Source organism: Lonchura striata, chromosome 9 (genome assembly GCF_046129695.1).
Source record: "Lonchura striata isolate bLonStr1 chromosome 9, bLonStr1.mat, whole genome shotgun sequence".
Lineage (NCBI taxonomy): Eukaryota > Metazoa > Chordata > Aves > Passeriformes > Estrildidae > Lonchura > Lonchura striata.
The window spans coordinates 3574645-3598439 of NC_134611.1; the positions used below are offsets into that span (position 1 = coordinate 3574645).

The 23795-nt window shown below is 43.7% G+C and overlaps 3 protein-coding genes across 7 annotated transcripts in view; 1 reads left to right on the forward strand and 2 right to left on the reverse strand.

The window, feature by feature from the left end:
* Positions 1-1031: 1031 nt before the first annotated feature.
* MRPS14 (mitochondrial ribosomal protein S14) lies at positions 1032-3741 on the forward strand. Its single transcript, XM_021545834.2, has 3 exons — positions 1032-1134; positions 1865-2023; positions 3244-3741. The coding sequence occupies exons 1-3, from the start codon at positions 1090-1092 to the stop codon at positions 3424-3426; spliced, it is 387 nt and encodes a 128-aa protein (XP_021401509.1). The 5' UTR covers positions 1032-1089; the 3' UTR covers positions 3427-3741.
* A 1214-nt stretch (positions 3742-4955) lies between these two features.
* Positions 4956-10617, reverse strand: CACYBP (calcyclin binding protein). The gene is made up of 6 exons (XM_021545833.3): positions 10493-10617; positions 9771-9963; positions 8972-9068; positions 8386-8485; positions 6968-7062; positions 4956-5265 (listed from the first exon to the last, which is right to left on the reverse strand). The coding sequence occupies exons 1-6, from the start codon at positions 10511-10513 to the stop codon at positions 5106-5108; spliced, it is 666 nt and encodes a 221-aa protein (XP_021401508.1). The 5' UTR covers positions 10514-10617; the 3' UTR covers positions 4956-5105.
* A 3276-nt stretch (positions 10618-13893) lies between these two features.
* The window catches only part of RABGAP1L (RAB GTPase activating protein 1 like), a 230863-nt gene continuing 220961 nt past the window's right edge, over positions 13894-23795 (reverse strand). For all 5 annotated transcript variants that reach the window (XM_021546018.2, XM_021546019.3, XM_021546020.3 and 2 more), the window contains 5 exons: positions 23139-23243; positions 21891-21974; positions 21330-21401; positions 20030-20227; positions 13894-19675 (listed from right to left, as the gene is read on the reverse strand). In XM_021546018.2, the coding sequence (XP_021401693.2) occupies positions 19520-19675; positions 20030-20227; positions 21330-21401; positions 21891-21974; positions 23139-23243 (615 nt within the window). In that variant the 3' untranslated portion in view covers positions 13894-19519. The remainder of the gene's footprint in view (positions 19676-20029; positions 20228-21329; positions 21402-21890; positions 21975-23138; positions 23244-23795) is intronic.

A 23795-nucleotide genomic window follows, 5' to 3' on the forward strand; every position in this document is an offset into this window, starting at 1 on the left:
TTTCCACCAAGAAGAAAACGGAGTCTGTGTAATTAATTCCCATACTTGTCTAAGGGAGCCTCCAACCCCGCTTCCAGCCGCAGGGGTGGGTCACAACGCCCGGGCGCACCGGGAACGGGGCGGAGCAGCGGCGGTGACCCGGCCTGAGGGCGGCGCTGCCCCTGACCGCGGCACTGTCCCTGAGGGCGGCACTGCCCCTGACCGCGGCTCTGCCCCTGAATGCGGCACTGCCCCTGAGGGCGGCTCTCCCCCTGAGGGCGGCACTGCCCCTGACCGCGGCTCTCCCCGACCGCGGCACTCCCCCTGAGGGCGGCACTGCCCCTGAGGGCGGCACTGCCCCTGAGGGCGGCTCTCCCCCTGACCGCGGCACTGCCCCTGAGGGCGGCACTCCCCTGACCGCGGCTCTCCCCCTGAGGGTGGCACTGCCCCTGACCGCGGCACTGCCCGTGAGGGCGGCACTGCCCGTGAGGGCGGCACTGCCCGTGAGGGCGGCACTGCCCCTGACCGCGGCTCTCCCCCTGAGGGCGGCTCTGCCCCTGAGGGCGGCACTGCCCCTGAGGGCGGCACTGCCCCTGACCGCGGCACTCCCCCTGAGGGCGGCACTGCCCGTGAGGGCGGCACTGCCCGTGAGGGCGGCACTCCCCCTGAGGGCGGCACTGCCCGTGAGGGCGGCTCTCCCCCTGAGGGCGGCTCTGCCCCTGAGGGCGGCTCTCCCCCTGAGGGCGGCACTCCCCCTGACCGCGGCACTGCCCCTGAGGGCGGCACTCCCCCTGACCGCGGCACTGCCCCTGAGGGCGGCGCTCCCCCTGAGGGCGGCTCTGCCCCTGAGGGCGGCTCTCCCCCTGAGGGCGGCACTCCCCCTGAGGGCGGCTCTGCCCCTGAGGGCGGCTCTCCCCCTGAGGGCGGCACTGCCCCTGAGGGCGGCACTCCTCCTGACCGCGGCTCTCCCCCTGAGGGCGGCACTGCCCCTGAGGGCGGCACTCCCCCTGAGGGCGGCTCTCCCCCTGAGGGCGGCGCTCCCCCTGAGGGCGGCTCTGCCCCTGAGGGCGGCACTCCCCTGACCGCGCGCACGCGCGGCGCTGCAGCAAGATGGCGGCGGCCGCGCTGTGCTGGGCGCTGAGGGCGGCTCGGCAGGTCAGAGCGATTCTCTCCCCTCCGTTCCTCTCACCCTGCTTCCCCGCGTCTCTCCGGAGCCCTGTCCGCCCGGCCGAGGCGCCGGCGAGTGGGCAGGGGAGGTTGCGGGTTGTGTTTGAGCGCTGCGGGCTCGGCCCTGCCCCCGCGGCGCGGGGACATCGTGGGGTCCCGTGTTCTGTAGGGCTCGGTGTAGCTTGGGGCTTTTTGTGTGTCTCTGTGAAGAGAACTTGCTAACGCTTTGTATGAAGTTCAGAGTAATATATAGTTCAGCATGGAATCTGGAAACCATGAAAGCTAAAGCTCTCAAGGCATCACTGTTAGTCGCCAGAGAGAGGAAAGATCGGCGCTGCCCCTCGTGAGGAGGATGTGGACAGCGGTGAGGTGACAGAAGTGGAAGGTGTGCTCCAGGTACCGGAGACACAGAACCCCAGGGAACGGCTGGAGCAGTGCCAGGGAAGGGTTAGGCTGGAGACTAGCAAAAGGTTTTTCCCGAGCGCTGGAACAGGCTCTCCAGGGAATGGTGACGGCCCCAAGGCTGCCAAAGCTCAAAGGCTGTTTGGGCAACACTCAGGGACATGGTGGGATTGTTGGGGCCAGGCATTGAACTTGGTATTTGTTGGTCCCTTCCAACTCTGGATAGCCCATGCTTTATGGAACTAACAATTCATACTTGACTAGGGCAAACTACGTGCAACAGGCAGGTATCACAAATTTTATTTTTTTTTATCAGGTTCTTCCCTCATCCTGCCCAAGGCAGGTGCGGAGCTACTATGTGGACTGGAGGATGCTGCGGGACGTCAAGAGAAGGAAGATGGCATATGAGTATGCAGATGAGAGGCTGCGGATCAACGCCATCCGGAAGAACTCCATCCTTCCCAAGGAGCTGCAGGTACTGCCAGCTGCCTGTACTCACACACGTGCCTCTTGCTGCTGTGGTGTGCTCAGGGCCACAGCGGTCACTTTACAGACCCAAACAGCTGTCCCAGGTCACAGATTTTGTGTTTCCCCAGCTCTCAAGCACAGAATCATACTCTATCCCATAGTGACTTCAGCCTTTTGGGGGTGTTTACAGCATGTTCAACTGACTGGAGGTTGTGGGCATTGGGTTTAGGGTTTTCTGAAACAAGTGCTTGTGGAAGCCGCATATATAACACTAAATACAGTGAAGTCACATGCATATACTGCCTCTAACATAGATTGTCAAACCTATTTTCTTCCAATAATTCAGAATTTATTTAGAAATCTGAATGCCTGATCTAGCCCAAGCCACCAATCTGTGCAGTTAGAAGTATTTGATTTTACTTGCCTGATCTACAAGCATATGAAACCTGCATCAGATCTGGGTGTTAAAACTGTTCTTAAAAACAGACTACCCTGCTCTCAGCCTGCCTTACTATGCACCACAAATATTTGGATATATCAGATTATTCCTATGTTTGATCTGGCCATGGGAGTTACACATCCTGGGCGAGAAAGTGTATGAATTTGCTTATATATTGATTTTACCATTCTTGGGCAAGTCTGACTGGTGCTGAATGTTCTTATGAGGCAAAACCAATACAGAAAAAAGCCCCAAAAGATCCTGTAACACCTTCCAAAGAACCCTATATGAGATCCCTTCTACTGACAGCAAAGCATGCTACCTCAGCAGGCAGTTCATAAACAACATATATTTAAATTTAGCTCATCTGAAGGGACTAGCCTACCCTGCCACAAGAATGCCAAGTGTGTTTTGACTAACTGTAATTCCTGTCTTGAGGTTATTCGGTCTGTAATAAGATTAAATCTCGGGTCTCTTAGAGGGCTAGCCCACCCTGGAACACGGACAGAGACAAGCTGATTTGACTGGTTAAAATTAGTGGCTTGACACTGTTTTATCTGTGTAATAGGATTAATTTGGGGGTCTCCATGTGGATCAGCTGTTTAATTCACTGTTGGAATGCCCAGAGAGGGTGGGCTGAGTGAGGTGAAAGCTCCCAATTAAATAGCAAAGCTTATTAATGAGGTGGGAGAGAAACTTGTGATGGTACCTATTCTATGTCTGGATTGGAAGGCCCCTCTGGATCCCAGGGAACACAGATAAACGTTTGTGCTCTGGTCTTGTTTCAGGAAGTGGCCGATAAAGAGATCGCTGCCCTGCCCCGGGACAGCTGCCCTGTGAGGATCCGGAACCGCTGTGTCCTGACATCCCGCCCTCGAGGGGTTAAGCGGCGTTGGAGGCTCAGCAGAATTGTTTTCCGCCACTTTGCTGACCACGCTCAGATGTCCGGTGTACAGAGAGCCATGTGGTAATAATCTCCACGTGGATGTGCGTTCTGGCAGAAGAAACAAACCAGGCTCATTTGTGTGGGTAATTAAAGCAAGACTGTCCTGCCTCAGAGCCCAGCATCAATGTCAAACTAATAAGGGAAGGATGAGAAGTTGTGCTGATTCATTAAACTCACTGGATTACAATCGATATCAGCTGACAAGCAGCAGCACAACTGCACTGAACTGGTGTGCGTGAGAGGCAGTTTGATTGTGAAAAAAAATCAGTACATGATGGTTGCAGAACTAAGCTGAGGTTTGTGGTATGGGCAATATTAGAAATAAAGACATACAGCACAAGGCTCGTTTAAGCTTTTTTTTTTTTGTTGCCAACATACGGTAAGTTCATCACGGTAATTTGGGTAAAAGCATCAGTAAAACTGCACAACAGGACAAAGTGGTATTCTGCTGTGAACAAGGGCAAGCACAGAGTGGGAGTAAAACATGGCTTCAAATTTAGATACTCTCGCTATGCTAACTCAATATATATGTATATTAACGAGCAGACAAAGTGGCTAAAGGACCTGTTAGAAAGTACACTGTGCTGGTATTTCTCCTGTTGGTAGTGCAGCACTCGGTCCCATGCTTCAAGAACGAGGTGGCAAGGAAGCCCTAGTTCAGACCCTAACAGGAGAGTAATGGCTTCCTTAATTCACAGGTAACAACAAATCTGTCCTTGGGAGACACATGAGAAGGAGGCAGGAAGGACACAATTAACAACAGGCTTGCTGCTAAGGTCATGTTTGCCCTGTACTCTTCTTCAAAGCACTGCAGTAAACGGAGGGGGCAGTGGCTGCTACATCCCCCTCCCCAGCAGGGGCTGAGAGGCGGCAATAAAAAGGCCAAATACCACTAGCAGGAAACTGACAGCAACTCATCACACCCAGCTGAGTTATATTTTGGTGTATAAGCCATCTTAATATACTTACTCTCTTACCTTAAAACCCTTCTGAAGTTGATGGAGAAAGTGGAGCTTATCCCTTGTTTCCTACTTTACACTGCTGGAGCCAGGGCAAGCTCCCTGTCCCTGGTCTCCTGCTGATGACTGATGCCATCTCAAAGATGGGCTCGCAGTTAGCCCAAGCACTTTGATTTCCAAAATTCATAGTAATAGTAATTAGACAGGAATAGTTTCTGAGAGTAATCATTAAATTTGAATACCACAGGATTAACACCATATTGTTTCTGCTTAACTATCAAATGCTTAGATGTTCTGCTTTCTTCAGCAGTTCTCCCTTTGTGACATGCTTTATAGTTCAGCACTTTCCCATTTTTAATCAGAAAGCTGCACCCTGTGAAGTGAGCGTGACGCTAGCCCCAGCAACCACACGGGTCTGGCTGCCACTGGCAACAGAGGCCTTGACCCATCCTAGTTTAAGATTCCTTTACTGTTACATTCTGTTCTCAGTCTCACAGTACTCCCCACTCATCTGAGAGGCTTTCTCAAGGAGAGCAAGGCTATATGGCCTACGCTTCACCCCTCAGGAAATGCTGAACCACTTGACTGACAGAAATGCTTTATAAGCTATTTTATTTAAATATTTTCTCCAACCTGAAATGGAAATGACTGTCTTTGCTTGGAAGAAGGTTATGTAAACGATGATCTTTGCAGCACAGCGTGTCTCACATGGAAGATCAGTTTTAAGGCGGCCCTTAGAGTGCTTTCAGATATCCATTGGTATGTCCCCTTTGTACTGCTTTTCTCTGCTTTCAACCCAGGCCTTATTGATGGTGCGCTTCATCTCATCGTCCCCTTCCGCATACATCTTTTTTAAAATGTTCATAAGCCCTTCACTAGGATCTGTGGTGTCATAGGCAGCCTTCCTGCAAGACAGATACATGAGAAATTCAGGTATACCAAACAAAATTAAGTGCTAATGTTTGCTTGAAACATGCTGGTAACAGGACTTTTGCTTTGGTAAAGTCTTTAGATCATGGTAGTCTCAGTTGGCTTCCAAATAGGAAGAATCCTAAGAAACACCCTTAAACCAAGTGCAAGCTGAGTAACATACCTAGAGATGTCCCATGGGGTGGGACAGTATTCTGATGTGAAGCATTTTGCAGTAAACGTGACCTTGGAAGCACTCCCAAAATTAACTGTAGAAAGCAGAAGTGAAATATAACAGACACAGAAAAGTGCCAATACCTGCCATGTGTTACATAACAGGGAAATAAAAATGGAGGAATGTCCACATCAGGCTCTTTGGAGAGACCACATTCACAACCCAAAAGGCTTTTTTTCTGCTTCCCATTTTTCACATCATCTCCAGCAGTTAACTGACTTAACACGTTACATTTCAAAGCAATTTTCTCAGGTGATTAACAGTGCCACAAGCAGTCAGCACCCGTGGAGGACATGGCCTGTTTGACCCGACTATAAATAATGACCTCTCTATCCCATTTTCCAAAATCCGGTAGGTAGTCCTATTGCAGTCTATCTCAAAAGCACAGCAGATGAAAACCGATCAGCAGAGGGAGCAATTTCCTCACGCTCAGGGCTAACCATCGGCTGCACAGACCCTGGCTGGGAGCAGCATTTCTGGAGCCGTTCATTTGACAAACAGTAACTCTTCGGGAATTCTCTGCACAAGATACAGGTTTAACAAAGTGACCCCGTTCCTCCAGAAAACTGCATTAATTGTCAAGTCACTTCCTCTTAAACCTCCTGTGCTGCCATTTGAGTAGAGAAGGCCATTTTGCCCTAAATTCAGGTACTTATGCCTGATCAGTTTTAGCAAATCACCCTAAAAACATACACAAAATGAATTATTGTTGGCAGGGATAAAATTCTTAATAGCAGTCTCATTCTTCAAGGTGGCCATACATGTAAAATAACATTAAATCATTATATTATATTATATGTATATATATATATATCTATTATGAAGTCTCTTGCCCCCAGGTGTTTCCTGTTGTCATATACCACCCTCATACCTGTGTATGTCTAAGCTGCCTGCTGCTTCCAAGCACTTGAAGCACAAACTGGCTTGAGACTTTGGAAAACCATCTAAGTAAACAAAGACCTGCTTTGCCGAAAGTATGCTGGGATTTTTGTGCAGGCACTTCACACACAGGTGACAAAAATTATTTTGACCAGTAGAGCTGCAGGGGATCTACCCATATATTTCTATATAATATAAACTTGATCTAAAAACAGTCACCTCACTAATGCAGTTATTGCAATGAATGCAGCCATCAAAATGCAAATGAATCTTTCATTGGTTGATTCCCCTTAGAATTCTCACTGCAGGTCTTCCCTATCCTATGTCCTATGATGAAGCCTTCATCATTAGAAATACAACAGGGGAGGAATGGCAGCTATTCAAAGTGTTTTTCTTCCAAGTGCTGTCCTACAAGTATCAAAAGAAATCCCAACCTGATGATCCTCCAACATCTCAGGGCCTGTCCCCCAGACCATCAATCCTCAGAATAACTGCACAGTCGGTACAGATCTCTCCCATCAGTCCTAAAACAACACAGACAACAGGAAATGGAAAACAAGATGGAGGGCTGAAAAGATACTTACTCTTTCTCTTTGCTTTCTTTTTCCACTTGAGTGAGACAATCCCATTTTTCCTCCTGCTTCTTCTTACACATGACAAGGATCATGTCTGTCTTTATCTGTATGGTGAACAACAGCAAGGCATGAATTTAGAATGTTTCATGAAGGGATGCCAGTCAAAATGAGTAAGGTTAGCTTGTACCAACATAAGTCTCTTCTATACTCGCAAATTCCCCAGCATTTCTCTCAGCTATCCATTATTATGTAGCATACAAAAATTATAGGATGTACTCAGCCTCAGGGTACAAAGTATTAACTCCACCGTGGACAATTTATATATGTGATTAATAGAATACTAGTAAAGACTTATACTGCCAACATAAAGTGCTGCAGGAACACTGTCCAGAGATTTAAAGGCTGCTCAAGCACCCAGGATTGCTTGGCAAAGAGTGACTATATTTACAAGACTTCTCCAAGCATACCAAGTTGAAGTAGAGGCTCCTCCAATTTATTTCTCCAAAGACAAGAAACTAGTTCTGGGGTATTGCTTAATCTTGCAACATGTTTGCAAGCTACAGAGCCTGTTGACTTGCAACCCTGACCTAAATTTCACAAAGAACTCCAGCATGCCACAGCAGACAAGGGTCTACTGCAGCTTTAGCTTGGCTTAACAAGTACATGACCACTGCTCGCTTTCACACTGTATTAAAAATCACCAGAGCATCACTCTTGGTTTATTTCAGCTGGTTTAATTTCACTCTGTACTCATTTCAGACCCATTTCCAATTCAACCAGTAGTTCTTCACATCTGATGTCACCAAGCACAACAGAGAACTCACAGGAGGTTTGTGACACATCTCAGCCTGGAAAGCTGCCACAAGCAGCGGAGTATGGGTATCACCAGTCAGCAGCAGCACAATGTTACTAGTTGTCCTGGTTTTGGCTGGGAGATAGTTAATTTTTCCCTTAGAAAATTAACACCCTGCTAAGGTTAAACCAGCACACCAGTGTTCAGTTCTGGAGCAACAAACGCTTACTAAGGCAGAGCAAGTTCCACACTTGGCTTTGGGAATTAAGCCTATTTAAGCTTCCCAAGCTTTCAGTCTGCTGACAAATCTCTTAAAATTACAAAGAATTTCTCAGAGGTATTTAAAAGCACAAATATGCAAATGAACACTTGGTGGTATTTTCTGCTTAATTATTTCTGAAATCCTGTTGGTGAGCTATTAAATATACAGACATGATCTCTTGAAATAGGATTCCAGAGACTAATTCTGCAGTTATGACAATCACAGATTAGTAGGACTCATGTTCACAGTGCAAAGACTTAGCAGCAGAAGGGAGGGACTGCACATTAGAATGGAGATTCCTGAAGTAGCCAGGAAATGAACATGATACTCTGTGCGAGCCCTAAATTACCTCTAACAGACAAGTTCACTGACCTTTCTAGAGCTGCCTTCCACAGAGATGGGCTTCAGGAGGTTGTTGAAGGTCATGGTGTAGTTCTTCCCATTCAGATTCTTCACTAGCAGATCAAATGACCTGGACACAGGAAGTGGAGGGAGAAAAGGCACAAATATTCCAATCATTACACTGTCTGAAAACCCTTTAGCAGGTGTATTTCTTAGGAAAGCAGAGTACTTCTTGGGAAAGCAGACCAACAGGCTTGACTTATGTTATTTTCAGACCTCTCAAAATGTTCAATTTTAACAGAGAAATTAAAAGGACCAATCCAGACTCACAACAAATCAGGATCTTTAGGATCCTTTCTACCTACAAGCTTAGAAACCCAGATTTCCTTAATGTACACCTCAGTTCTATCAGCACAAATACCCAGGGCTAACACTATGTGCCTCCATCAAGCATGGTGAGGTGCACTTGTAAAATGAAAACACTCTGATACCCTCAAGTGCTATTAAAAGCTAATACAACTGAAGTTCATAAAAATGAAAAAGGGTGTGGAGAAAAAAAGGCTGATCCAACACTCCTGCATTTCACTGTTCTTGTTGTGCTACAAGATGAACTCACCTCTCTGTGAAATTCACCTGCACGTTCTCAGCTGGAAGTTTCTGGACACCATTTAAAGAGATGTAAATCTTAACAAACTTATCTGACTGATCCCAACCTGGAAGCAAAAAAAAGAGATTAAGTTCTACCTTTCCTCCTTAAGCTTCATGCACTCCAACTTCCCCCACAAAGTCCCCTAGAACTAGGGTCTTTTCCTTACTGAAGCAATTTTCAGGGCAATAAAAGGAAAACATGAATTACTCAGGAATAACTTGAGAGCAAAGGGATGTTCTCCCCCCCCCCCCCCCCCCCCCATGTAGCCCTGTTCCCTAATCCCTGCAAGTTCTGAGAAAACTCAAGTATCAGGTCAGGTCAAAAGAGAGCCACCCGGGCTGTACAGGGGGAGTCAGAGCCAGCTGTTTGCTCCTGCTGCAGTTTCCTTGACCCACTTCTTCCCTTACTCCCTGCATCTTGAGCAATTCCCTCTCCTCTCACCTACTTGGGGAGCAGAGAAGCCAAGACTTACTCTTATATTCCTGCTACACACTAAGCAATGGAAAAATACCAGCTGATACAGTAAGAATACTTAATGCATCCCACCAAAGGCTACCACACAAACACGATCAATACACACCGGGTTTGGATGGCAAGTAAAATGTGGCAGCTTTTAAAGTGGGGTCTCCAGTGTGGAATAAACACTGGAGATGTGGAATAAACAATTAAAGCTTCACTATGATGCTAAGTGGCAACGCTAATTCCTAGTAATGCCACTCTGCCATCTCTTCAGAGAGATGCTAGAACTCTAGAAAAACAATCCTACCGTAATTGTTTATCTTCACTGTGTACCCTCCCAGAGATGACTTTTCTTCCTCTGCCACATCTTTTGGCTTTGGCGGAGGCTGATTCTTAATTTCCAGCTCCAGCTTTTGTTTCTCTGCCACAAGGACATCACGCACCCTCTTCCTAGTGGCATTTGTGAGCAGCTCTTTAACCTCTTCCAAATCTTTCTGCAACTGGATCAAAAACAAAGGATCACACGTATACATCACATACATTCTTTGTGCTGAGGGGTCACAGCTTTGTAGGACAATTTCACGTATTCTAGATACTGGAATTTGAGCTTTATCAGGCCAGTAGTTTAGTTTCCCACTACAAGCAGTTAAGCACGGAATCATCCCTTCCTCACCCCCGTCCACTCCTGTAGGTATGCACAACCACAGAATCCTAATTCACACAACGGGTCGGGCTGGAAGGGTGCAACTCCCCTGCTCAGCCACGGCCATCTCAGAGCACAACACTGGAAAAGACACCCAAGCCCATCAATTCAGACAAGGTTTAAGCTTTCAGCGCTTAACTCTTCATACACTAAAAACCAACAAGAACCACCAGAAGCTGGGCGGATGGCACCGCCGCAAGGGGAGCCCCCCACAGCGCTCAGCGACCGCGGGGACTGACGCTGCCCGGCTCCCCGGCGGGGCCACACCGCTGCCCCTCGCCCAGGACCCGGCCCGCACCGCGGAGCGAAGTCGGGAACGGCCTCACCTCCTCCCGCGCCACGGCCATGGCGGCTGCCCGCGGAACCTCTGGAACCTTCCGGCCGCGGGAAGTGACGCGCGGCCCCGGCACCGCCCGCCCCGGCCCTCAGGAGGCGGGACCGCGAGGTTCTCTGCCCGCTGTGGCTCTGAGGGACGGGCGGGACCGGGAGCGTCTCCCCCCGCCTCCTGACCCTGGGCTTCTCCCCCTGCCGGGCTCGGGGCACGGGCGGGGCCGGGAGCGTCTCCCCCCGCCTCCTGACCCTGGGCTTCTGCCCCTGCCGGGCTCGGGGCACGGGCGGGACCGGGAGCGTCTCCCCCCGCTCCGGGCACGGGCGTGTTATGTGTAGTAGATATAACTCGCGCCATTTCTAGTGTGATCCTGAATATTTGTTGGAGTACACACGTTTGTATTAGGAGTCCCCCACCCTCGCAGGCGAAACCTGGTTTGTGTTGAAACCCGATTTACAAGTAAAAGGATGTGGCTCGGCCGGGATCTAGGCCGTGAGATGGATATCATGGAAATCCTCAGGCAAATGCATGTGAATGCAGCGTTCCCGTAAATTTCATCAAGGGATTCAACAACTCCCGCACGCTGAATTGTTCTTCCTCATCACCAAAAAAGAAAATCTTATTAGCCTATGGACTCTGAATGGAAGAAAAGACTGACTGCCGAAATCTTGGCCTCAGGCGGAATTTTCCCTATAAAATCCGCCTGTGCCAGGATGGAGGTGTGTGGGCACAGAGGAAAACCTCTGCTGAGGCTGACTCCTTGTTGCGCACCCAGTGCCGACCCCGGGCTCGGCTCTGTTCTTTCCTTGTGGCTGGCTAGATAGGATTTGATTGCAAAACAAATATTTTATTTTTCCATTTTAATTTGGCTGGGCACATTTCCATTTATACCAGGCGGGACCAGGGCTCTTCCCGCCCCCGGGGCTGCTCAGCGTGAGGGCGGCTGAGGCTGCTGGGTTTTAGCTTGGCGATCGAAATCTCCCCCTCATTTTACAGCAGATGCCCCTGAGCTCGTGGTTGTCAAGGTCCTCGAATAATTTTGCAAAATAAAGTGTTGTTTTGCTTCTTCAGGCAGAGAGTATCAGGCTCATGTGGTGGAGGTAAATGGTGATGAAAAGCGAAGAAATGTCTGTTCACGGCCTTTAAAGGAGGATGGGCTTATAAACTAAGTGCCATGTTCTGTGTCTGCTCCTCATTTTCATGGTTATTGAGGTTGGAAAAGACCAACCTCAGCTCCAGCAGGGTTTAAGCTTTCAAGTTCTAAGATTTCATCAATTATAAAACAACCAAATCCAATAGAAGCTGGGTGGATGGCACAGTGCCCTCACACACCTCCACAACTAATGCATAATAAGCTTTCTACAACAAACCCAGAGAAATTGTTCCTGACCTTTAATGTCACAGTGTGTACTCTGGGAGTGACTTTGTGAGTAAGAATTTATCAATCCATTTGCAAGGAAAATGTAGATTTTATTTACAGAGCATTTGGCTATATGCATGTAAAAACATGCTGGTGTAATGCTACCAAAATTCTCTTTTAAGCATTTTCCTCATCAAAAGAAAAACATGACTGTTGACACTGTTACTAAATCAGTGCAATGAGCACCAACAAATAAAATTTCTATAGCCCCACTGGGCATTCCAGTTTCCCTGGAAGAAAACAATAAGGCAATGGCACTCTTTCTCTCAGCAGGAATGTAGAGGCAGTGTTTGCCCCCAGATGTCCTTTATAAACAGTGTGACCCAAGGCAGAACACAGCCCTTCAGCGCTGAAAAAGTCCATTTCTCTAGAAAAAGGTGCCAGTTGTAACACCTGTTTTACCAAACTAAGGAATGTCAGCTCGTTTGCTGATACATAGGCTTAAGGTCTGGGTTTTTGTGTCTTCTAAAGCGAACATCTAGGAATTCATCTGTAAAGAGATCTGTAGAGGTAGGGAGGGAAGAAGAAATTTCACAAAAATGAATTCAGAGAAGTCCTGAAGCCAAAGATTTACGTTCAAGTTGGCACTCCCCAAAGTGGTTTCAACAGATGTACTGAGGTGTTTATTATAACCCTCTGCTGCAGTGCTTCAGGATCTGCAGTGGAGAAAAAATCTGCAAAATTAACTGTAGGTATTCTAAATTTTCATAGGACTAAACATAAGCCTGACAATCTTCAAGAACAGCATTTGGAGACATGATAATTGATTTTATCCAGGAAATACAATATGGTCAGCTGGAATTTATGTTTGTGGCAGTTTTTGGTGGTTTTTTTTGGGTTGTTTTTTTTTTTTTTTTTTTTTTTTTTAATTGGTTAAGGACAGTTGCTTATTCAGGAATTACTTCCTTACATTTTTTTTTTCTGTGCAACTGAGACAAGGAAAAATTTTGTGGTTTTTAATGTAGCTACTAATCTTTGAGTTTCCCCACACTCAGTTGTGGTCTTATATTAGCAAGTGCTCTTATTTTTACAATTTAAATTGGTATTGCTTTCTAATTTAAGTTCTGGCTAGAGGAGGAAATGCTTTCGTTAACATAGAAATACATTTGAAGTGAGCCTGTAATTTGCTTTTTTCCTTCAGTTTTTGGGGTTTTTAAAGTGTTTAGTTTCCTTAAATGATGAGTAATTCTGCACACATAGCACTTCCCTTTGAGTGGCATCTTCCATGTGGAAGAGTTATCACTCATGACAAGAAGCTGCAACAGCATCTGGATGCTGCCTCCTCTCCTGACAAACATTTTGGATAGTGATGTGGAGGTAAATCCATACAAAATATTATGGCTGGTAAATTTAATCTTTAGCTTTTGTCCCTCTTTGCCTTATCTTCCCCTGAAGTGCTGTGTGCTTTTGCTGTTATCTGGGAACAACGGCAGTTCTTCTCAGTTAATGGAAAAATTAATCCTAGAGCAGTTGCTCACATGGAAAAATGGTTTTATAAAGCATTTGGATACTTTCGACTGCAGCACATTCTCTTCTCTGTTCTTGCTCAGCCCTGCCTCTCTCTTTGTAGTCACTTGCCAGTTTCTTGCTGTTTATTCTCCCCCCTTGTCTCTTCCTGCCGGTGCACTGCCTCAAGGCTTGTGTACTCCAGACCTTACCAACAACTACCGTCCCACTGCTGTGTATCACCAACATTTAGGGAAAGCATGCTCTGTGCTGGAAACCTCAGACTGGCATGTGGAGCAGGGTGAGCTCTTATCCCTCTGGCACAGCTGAACAGGGCCATTGTCCTAAGAAATTAGAATTAGCATGCACCCCCTTTGGACAGCCAACCTGCCAAGTCACAGTGCCCCGGTGCAGCAGAGCTGCTGGTGAGAACTGTGTCAGAAAACCTGACACAGCAGCTGCTTCTTCCTGCAATCAGATTTAAGCTGCTTCTTAAGTAAATGGCTTAGGAAAATAAGCATCTTATTCCCAAGTTGTTTTCCATTTCCATTTATTTTACAAGGCATCGTTCACACAATGGTAACAAGGTACTGATTTGAACATTTCTGTAACAATTAAAAAAGTAAACATTTGTTGTGACCAGGTACATTGAATTGCACTTTTAATAACAAGCATTACACTTATATTTTCATGTTGTACTTTATATAATACGTGGATGTGTTACCCAAGTAGTGGTAGTACTGAATGGTTCTCAGTTGGAAGTGTGACCTCTGTATGATGCTCTTTTTTTTTTCCTAACTCTTCAGGATTTGTGAACTTGGGACACACCCAGATCAAAAGGCAACCCCAAATCTGGAAAACTTCATTGTCATGGAGTCAGAGCTTTGGAGCTGCTCTGTTTTCAGTGTGCTGGAGCAAATCCACCTTAATGGCAGACACAGAGGGAGATGGATTATGCTTGATTGGAAACTTTTCTGCATTCATATGTTATCTTTTCCCAGTTCAAAGAAGCCAGAGAATCTTCTTCCATGGGAAAGCAAGAACTTCCAAAGCTCAATAGAGCTCTTGGCACAGCTTTTGAGGGTGGTATAGCAGAATTGCAAACCCAGGAATTACTGAAAGGCAGAAAAATCTGGGAACATCTGCTGTGGTTTGCATTGGTAGTACCATCCATGTATTATATAAAATACAGAAATAAGAGAAACTGTAAGGAAATTAGTACAGCCCAGGATTCTGGTGGTATCAAATGAAATTTATGATACCAAATCCTTTTGATGTATTTATCCCCTTGTCATTCTGTTTCTTTTATATTATTCTATATGTAAGATATAGTTCTCCAAAGATACATATATATTCCTTTACAGGTTAAATAAAAGCAAGTCACACTGGATAAGAAAATAATAAAAAGTAATATCCTAATTCTGTACCCATTTTTTTGTTTTTCAGGTAAAAATAGCATGAAATACATTCAGTAGCAAAGCCATTGGGACCCAGGAGAAACTGAGAGCCCTGTATTCCTGGAGAATTGACCTGTATGTGTTAAGTCACAATCCTGAAATAAATTGTGTAGACTTCTGACCTGGGAAGGATAACGTCTTGGTCAATGCTGAGCATTATTTATCCAATTGCAAATTCCTTGCATTTCCCAAAAGCCACGTATGGATAGCTCAGTTCTAAAAGCTGCTGTGACATACACCTCCCCTAACACCTGAGAGATCCAAACTTGAGTGTTTCATCATGTCTCCCTTAGTGTTATTACCTGGAAGGAGTTAATGGGACAGTTCCCAGTAGGATATTGGCACAATAGGCAGACAAATGAGTTAGTTTTAACTTCTGTGTTTGCAGCCCCCTCAGCAGGGTCCAGCAGGGACAGGGAGTGCTTGTCAGCCACAGCAATCCCTCAGAGCTGAGGGGAACATCTCTGCCCTCCCTTCACACTCAATCAATCATGACACTTACTATGGTTTTCTCTCGAGCAGCTGGAAGAACACCAGCACTGTAAGGTAAGAGTGCTTCTGGTATCAAAGCCAAGGGTGTTTAGGCTTAGAGGAGATGGTGCAGAAGTTGCCAATTATCCCTGAGTCTAACAGTAAATGAAAATCCTCTGAGTAAATGAAAATCACCTGATTCTAGTTCTCCCACACATACAAGTAGTTTCATGGATTTCACTGCAGCTACTTAACAGAAGGAAAGGAACAGCCCCACCTTGATCCTGTGGAGAAAACATGGCCATGTGACTCCCAAATGTTGATAATTTAGTACCAGTAAATGCAGATTTTTATTTACTCCTAAACTACCACGTTTAGTCAATGAGTAGCATCACGACCCTGAAGTCAATGGGATAGTTCATGCTTTGTGAAGGGGCTGAACTCTTGCAATTCTTGACTTTTTATCTCCATCTCCCCTTGTAAACGGCTGGTTTTATTTCAAATTGTTCTTAACACAGTGGCAGAGATGATAATTTATCTTCAAAGAAATTTCAAGTGCCAACTAAGAGAAGTAATTTTAAACATCTAACAAAGAAAAAAAAATACTGCTTACCTGTGTAAGCACTTTAACTTAGTTGTAGCAATGTAACTCAGCTGTAGCAAATTAAATCCTCATTAATGCTCAGGACAAGGGTGGGTTTGACCACTGGCAGTACTGATTACATGGCTGATTACCTTTCCTGAGAATGTTTCTGCCAAACCCTAATGCAGACACACCTCAGGGATTTCACAGTTTCTTGGCTTCTCCATCCATGGTATTTTTTATATTTTTTTCTTTTTATTCCTCTCCAGGTACATTTAGAAACTTAAACTAAGTGGAGTAAGTCCTATTACTTTAGAATATTAAGTTTGATTCACAAAGATAATACAAGACTAGTTCACAAATATACCACATAACTAAATCAGCCTTGCTTCATTTAGCCTGTAAAGTGTTACAGTCAAAGGAAAACCAATGTTTTAAAGTGAAAAGAAGGACTTTTTTTTTTTTTTTTTTTGCCCCCCATACTGGGCATCTCAGGAAGAGATTATAGTCCAACAAGATAAAAGTTGTAGTAAAAATATTCTTTGGAGGCTTGTTCCTAATCAAAGTAAAGACTTTATTTCAGAATGGTGCAATCTCAATAAAATTTAAAAATAGGTTTTAGTTCCACATATATATTTATAAAATTCAAATGAATTTTAATAAAAGTTTGATCTGAACACATAGTTTACTACAGCCTCAGGGAAAAAAGGCTGATCACTCCAGACTTAAAAGCTATGTTAGCTGTTGCAGTGCCACATGGAAACAACAGTTTCAGTAAGACCTTGATGATGTTTCCTGATGAAAAGCTGAGCAATAAGCCAGCTGTCCCTGACAAATCCACAAAGGATAAGCATGTAGGTAGTTCTGTGACACAGAGATCTCTTTTCTTGCAGGAAACTGAATTTCCTAATAGCATCTATAGTCAGCAGATAGAGTTTTAGCTTGCCTGGTCTAATCATGGAGTCCTGCTCCTTTCCTTCGTTCTGAATATTCATCAAGATAATGCCATAAAGTTATTTTCTTACTCTTTCAGTAATGCTGAGAAGATGCAGCTTCCACCTAAATACTACTCTTCCAAAGGCCATTGCTACAAATGCTACCTTGGATCTACAGCTGGAAGGTGGAAATTGTTTACAGCCTTTAGGGTCACTGCTTTCCAAAACTTCCTTTGGGTGAGGTAAGCCAGCTTCCATCCTTACAAGGGTTTGAAATCATCACGGCTGGCAGGTAGCAAATGTGGTTTTGCTCCTGAAACTCAACTTTCAAAGTCAGAAACCAGCTACACTGAGAAAATGAACACTGGGTCAAAGCTCATTCTGTGAAACATGGTTACCTTATTTACCAGTTCCTTTTTGATGAATTTGGGAAGTCCCAGTCCCATGATCTGCTCATTGGACCCTTAGAGGTGATTTAACTCATTCACTTGACAAAAGATGAACTGTAGGGGGATAAATCCACCCCCAGCTTTTTTTGTTGTTGTTTTTAATTATCTCCAGTACATCCTACAACAAGGACAAGGGACAGGACTGTACAATGGTGGGTTGGAGGGATGAGCAGGAGTGAGCTCGTAACTCATCTGCTCAGGGAATCACAGCCTAACACATTTCTGTACTTATTCTTACTGAACTTTTCCAATCATGGTTTTAAATCCACTTGTATGTATGATTTAAGCTAAATGAAATGAGACATTCAGACACTTGTCAAACAACCAGTTTTCCTCATGGGCACAGTACTCTCAAATGCAACAATCAGATGTTCACCAGGTATCCTTAAATGTCACTTCAGATTTATTATGAATTCAGATTCACATTCTGAATGTGAAGCAGAACTGGTAAGTGAATGACTAACACTGGGCTTAGTCAGTCGGGGAGAATGGAAACACTTATGCAAATATTATGAGCAAGACAGTGACAAGGGAAAAAGACCTTTGATAACATTTACAAAAGAAATACCATCTGTTTTTCCTCCTTTTGTTTCTCGCTGTATTAATAATTCCAGATAGTCACTCTTCTTGAAGGTACATTTTAAAATATTAAAGTTTTTTAACCCCTTATTCTTAGAAGAGAGAATTGTGTCAGGATGGTGATTATATTTTGATCTCTTCTATCAGCTGACTGCCTTTTGGAATTTTTCCTTTGGCACTGGTAACATTAAATTTGTACTACCCTGTTGAAAATAATTCACAATTATGCTTGACAAGAAAGCACAAGATGGGTATTATTAAATTTTATTGTACAAAACCAACAATGTATGGCATTCCTTAGAATTAAAAAAAAAGATCAAAACAGAACTAGCGTCCCTGGAAAAATCTTGTAAATGAAACAATTAATACACAACATTTAGTCCAGCAATGACATTTACCTGCAAGACCATCTTCAGACATGACACATATAATTAAAAAAATATTCCATCAGTTCAAGCAATAGTTTAATTTTCCATGAAATAAGTATTTCTATGAACACTTTATGTTTAGTCAAAACAAATGCTTTTGAACTTTCTTACCTTAAAAGATATAAAACAACCAGACAGGTTTGGGAATCACCAGAGAAGTCCACCCCCACAGGAAAGTCTAGGGCTTGTTTTTATAAAAATAAGTAATACCAACAAAGTGTTTCCTAACCAAACACTTCTAGCAAACAGATCTTGTTTCTATGGTATTTTATTCGTCAGTGCAGCACAAGCCTCTTGGGTGTTTTTTTTTTTTGATACCTCATTTCTGTGTCAAATTTGGAATCTGAATATAGACCCAGGGCAAGGCTTTCATTACTTTTATTCATAAAACCTACCCTTTATTGCACAGGATTTACAAAAGGTCAAAACCATGCAAGGTCTCCACTCTGCTTCTCAGCAGAAACATCAAATAAGTGTCAAAACGATTCTCCCTTTATCCCAGTGGAAGGAATTATTCCTTGGAATTCTTAATATAAACATGAATTAAAAAGAGAATTAGGGAACTTTATGTTAAATTCCAGATGGGCTATGTAAACAGCCTTTAAACAACAGTGTTACAAAAACTGCACTACTTGTACTTCTGAAGAAAAACCAATCCAAACGAAGAAGTTGTAAGGGAAGCTCATAGCAATTGAGCCAGGAGAGCACAAGCCTATCTTTGCTATGGCCTAAGCTTTACAAAAAGTGCTTCTCTGCAGGATGCAGGTGCTGAGATAAAATTCTGAGATGGTCCCAGGGCCTAAGTTATCCTCAATGTCTTACGCTGTGCTTCCTAGGGAGAGATTATGCTGCAGTATTGTACATTTGTCATTCTTTCTCTTCCTCCAGAAGAAGAAAAACCTTCTATGCAAGACAAAAATAATTTCAAATTAGATGTGTATTAAAGACCTAGTTTTGAAATATTTATTTAACATCTAGTTATATAAAATAAAGTGTAAAAGTATGAAGGTATCAGAACGTGGCTTTCAGCAAGGCAGTATGGGGGAAGTAGGAATTCAACATAAACCAGGACTTTTTTTTTTCCCGCCCCTTTGAAAAGGGCCACATCAGAAAATGAATGAAAAACACTGAAGAATTTCACTTCAAGCCTGCACTCCTGCCTCACTGTCCTTTGCCCAGGAGGAGAGACCACTGGAAGAATCCTCCAAGGTTTCAGCTGTGTTGTTCTTTGTGCTCTTGAGCCGGCTGTGGCTGGAACTATGTGCTGCCCTCTCGGGGAGGCAGGGGCGGCTGCGGCTGCGGCGCTGCCTGCGTGCCTGTGGCCGTTTTGATAGAGTTCAGGGTTTTGCTAAACCAAGAGTTTTTGGCAGCTTGGATTTCATTCATAAGGGCTCCTCTCTGGTGCTCCAGCTCCTAAGAAAGCAGAATAGTCAGAATTGATCAAAACCTAATTAATTAACAAAGAAGCATCTTCACACTCAGTCCCTGCGGTCCGGCACTTCCCTTGCAACCTCCCAGGCACTGGGGAGAGAAGACACTGAAACTGCTGAAACAGCACAAGGTATTTAGACACAAATAAAATAATCTTTTTCTTTTTAAGGCAGGTTTTTTTGTTTTGGTTTTTTTTTTTTTTTTCCTGAAAGTTCAGATATACAGGCATGCAGGTATGTGCTCCCGTTTGGAACAATTTTTTGTATGATTCAGAATAATCTTGGACTTAGCATGAGGTTAAGGTTGACCACCCTGCTGTACTTGGATTCCACGTACCTGAATTTTGCACTTGGCTTCCACAAGCTGCAGTTTGGTCTGTGCAAGCTCCAGCTCCATCTCTCTCAGCTGCTTCTTCAGTGCATCCTTCTCATCATCTGTTTCGATGCCTTTGTTGTCCGTGCTTACAGCAGGCACCTTCAGTGTCCCCTCCTTGCTGAAAATCTCACTGCAGTGTTTGCAGGCCATCACTTTACCCTGAAATACCCAGAAAGCTCATTCTTAATCCATGTTACAGGAGTTGCTGTACTTCCTAGAAGAGCAATTTTATTTGTCAGACTGCCTCAATCTCAGACCATCTAGTACTGCAGGTTTTATAATTGGCATGAAAAGAATTTGAGTGGTTCATGAACAATTTCCAGGGTATGTTAACCAGTATAAAAATTCCTAAAATCTACTACTTAGTATGCTCTAAGCATGGAGACTTTGCTCCTATATTAAACTCTTCTTGCTACCAAAGTTTTGTAATTATGTCAGCACAACTCAGAAGAGTAAATTAAATCTAAGGAGATGAAGCAGCTGGCTTGGCTTACACAGACTAAAACAGGATATTGAGCTATTTCAGCAGAATATAGGAGCATCAATCCTAGAATTATTTTATGTTATTATCAAAACATTAAAAAAATCACTAAAAAGTAACAAATCCAGTTCAGCTTGAGTACTAAAGAAATATGTAGAAGCTACAGCAGAGGGTAAACAACTCTGTCTACTCAGAATTTCATTATTTATTATTATTATTACCACCTATCAGGAAATTTTAAACTCTCATGTATGTGTTCCTGCTGAGGAAGAGAGAGGAAGAGAAGAGTGAGGAACCCCTGTGGAAATTCTGAGGATGGCCCTAGCAGTGCCATTTGGTTTAATTACTTAAACCAATTCTACTTAAATTACAGAAACCCAAATATAGAAACTTTGTCCAGTCTGGCCAATTCCAATCTCAAGTGTGCACATTAGAGAAACAACATGTTTTGTATTCTAGAGAGTCTTCTTTTTTTTTTCCAGTTAATCAAACACTCAAGTAAATACTGTTTTCTCTACATTTTTTACCAGAGGTATATATTTTAACAGCAAAAAGAGAAGCCAAGTACTAAATGCACTTCAGTTTGAGAGTTCCACACTGTCTGATGCAAGATAAAGAACCATGAAAGGAAATAAACCCTTTCCTTGTTTATTCATCTGCTGAAAAATGCATGTGGGGCTATTGATGTACTTGAACTTCAGTTCACATTTCGTTCTGTATCCCTGGCATTCAGCAACACTTGTGTTAGAAATATCCCCTATGCAGAGACATTGTTCTCACCTTCACAACTTCCAGCTCATCTTTACTGGCCGCTTGCTGTTTTTCCAGCCTGGTACTCAGTTGGGAACAAATCTGGAGCAGAGAAAGCAGTCTCTTAGCTCAAGCTTATTATATTAAAGTAGAATCTGTGTGCTTTTTAACAATGTTTTTTGCTAGAACCAACATTTCTTAAATTCTGCTTCACTCAGTATATGCATTCCCCCTTAACAACTCCACTGCTGCTGTGAATGATAAAACCCTAGCAGTATTCAATACAGAACCAGAATACAGAAACAGGGACGTTTTATGGATGAGTTGGTTTATGATGTTTATACTGCATTATGTCACCAAGTACAGAAGCATTCACCCTACAGTACTAAAATTAACTGAAAGACAGGTTATTCCTGCCTAATTAGGAGACTATTAGGAAAGCCACAGGAAGATTTATGATGAATTACAACATCGCTCTCTGAAAGCCTGGAAGGTGGAGCTTGTTTCAAGGACAAGATCTGCAATGCTGAAAATTCAGCTCTTGTAAAAGGTAGAATGAAAAAATATGAGAAAGGGTCTCTGGAATGGTACCTGTTTATACTCTGCAATAATGGCTGTGGTTTTCTTGATCTCAGATTCTGCCTTCTCCAGCTGCTTCCTGAAGACTTCCTTCAGCTAGGAATTGAAGGAGAGAAGTTACACAGTACACTGACAGAACTTCTCAAAACATGTCAGCAGATTGTTTTCCTTGTGTCTCGCTGTGTTTACAACAGCTCTACAGCTGTTTCTTATGAAATTCCAGTTCTGAGATAAGTGTCTGATTTACTCAGTTTACAAATACTGATAATACCAGTTATAACCAAGAAGTCTCTACTGTGACCCTTTATCTCTGGTTAGAGAATTCTCCTGTGACTGAATTCCTACTCTCTGTGTTAAATGGTGGTACATCATGGTCCACAGAACATAAAGAAAAGCATCACTATTAGGTGGGGTTTACTGATTTAGTTTTGGTTTTTCTGCACACTGTCACAGCAGCTTTGACCAGATTGTTTGTTTGGAGATGGAAGAAGAAGAATCTCTCAACACTGTCATCTCCATAACAGGAGAAAAAAAATCTGTTTGGGTCTCTGGCACTGAGTGAAAACACAGCTAACTCACGCCTCCTTCAGAACCACTCCACTTGGAGAGCCCTTTCAGTAGGAAAAAAACCTCACTGCCTTTCTTATAGCAAACTGAAAGCTCCATTTTAGAGAGACACAATGAATTAACATTAATTGTTGCAGTCACTGTTGCCAAATAGCAAAATTAAAAATCAGGGTATTGCTTTTGAAACGTACATGTTAGATATATAGGATTACAGAACAAAGACTAAGTATTTTGCAGCTGAGTATGAAGCCCAGTCTAGTCAGCAAAATTCTCCCAACCCCCACCCCTGTTCTTCTGCTGCTGGCTTCAGGCAGGAACATTATTTAAATGATCCAGCAGCTGAATCCAGAATGGGCTCTTACAAGGCAACAACTCCTCCAGCTCCTTCATTTAGATGTTTAAGAGGTCTGGTCACATCTCCTTAGCTGAGATTGCTCACCACCAGTGATAACAATTGATACAATACTTGGATAGGAGGATAAGGTATGAAAAACTAAACATTCAGAGCTCAAGTAAAGAATACCACTGAAAACTATACTATGGAAAAAAAATTACCCTGGCACTCTTAACTTTTAATTGAAACTGCATTTTGAGCACAAAATCCTTTTCACAATTGCAACACAACCACACTTTTCTGCATATAGTTTTTCTTGCATTTATTAACGAATTGTGAAAAGCTGGAGAATGCCTTACCTGAGCAGTTTCCTCTTCCTGCTTCCTTTTCTCTTCCTCAGTCTCCACTAGCTTCTGTTTGGTCAGGAGAAGTTCTTTGTTCAAAACATCTGCTTTGTCTTCAGCCTAGAATCAGAGACACTTGTGTAAATCAGAAGTTCTCTGTGCCAGCACAAACACACTGGGATGTACAGCTCAGAAATACAAGAGGTTCAGGTTTTAGCATTGCCTTTTCCTGCCCTCTAATGGCTCACTTAACTTTTTGATATGAAATTCCCCTTTCAGTTAGCTATTTACCAATTATTTCACTGTGTTTCAACACCTGTGCAAAAGGACGCTTTGGCCAATTGTTTACCTATGCTCAGATGGCACTTAACCACAGATACTATGTCCTAGCACAAACAGTGATGTATAGAATATTTTTGCTGGTACCAATATTAATCTAAGTGAGGGCAGCATGATTTACCTACTGTGTAACTTCAAATAACTCATCCCATTTTTAAATCAGTGAGCAGGGAAAATATAACTGTGAAGTACTTAGGTGTCTGCATTGTACCCTACAAATTGTTCAGGCAAAGGCAAGTGTAAGAGACAAACAGGACCACCAGAAAAATGGTTTATCAGTGTAAATAAGTATTCCGTGAAGAAAACTGATAACTGAGAATATAATTTTCTCTG

Coding starts and splice junctions, on each gene's coding strand:
- MRPS14 (XM_021545834.2), top strand. CDS start 1,090: ATGGCGGCGGCCGCGCTGTGCTGGGCGCTGAGGGCGGCTCGGCAG. Junction 1,135..1,864: donor CGCTGAGGGCGGCTCGGCAG/GTCAGAGCGATT, acceptor TTTTTTTATCAG/GTTCTTCCCTCATCCTGCCC. Junction 2,024..3,243: donor TCCTTCCCAAGGAGCTGCAG/GTACTGCCAGCT, acceptor GTCTTGTTTCAG/GAAGTGGCCGATAAAGAGAT.
- CACYBP (XM_021545833.3), bottom strand. CDS start 10,513: ATGGCCGTGGCGCGGGAGGAG. Junction 9,964..10,492: donor TGGCCGTGGCGCGGGAGGAG/GTGAGGCCGTTC, acceptor TTTTTGATCCAG/TTGCAGAAAGATTTGGAAGA. Junction 8,486..8,971: donor CAGGTGAATTTCACAGAGAG/GTGAGTTCATCT, acceptor TCCTGTGTCCAG/GTCATTTGATCTGCTAGTGA.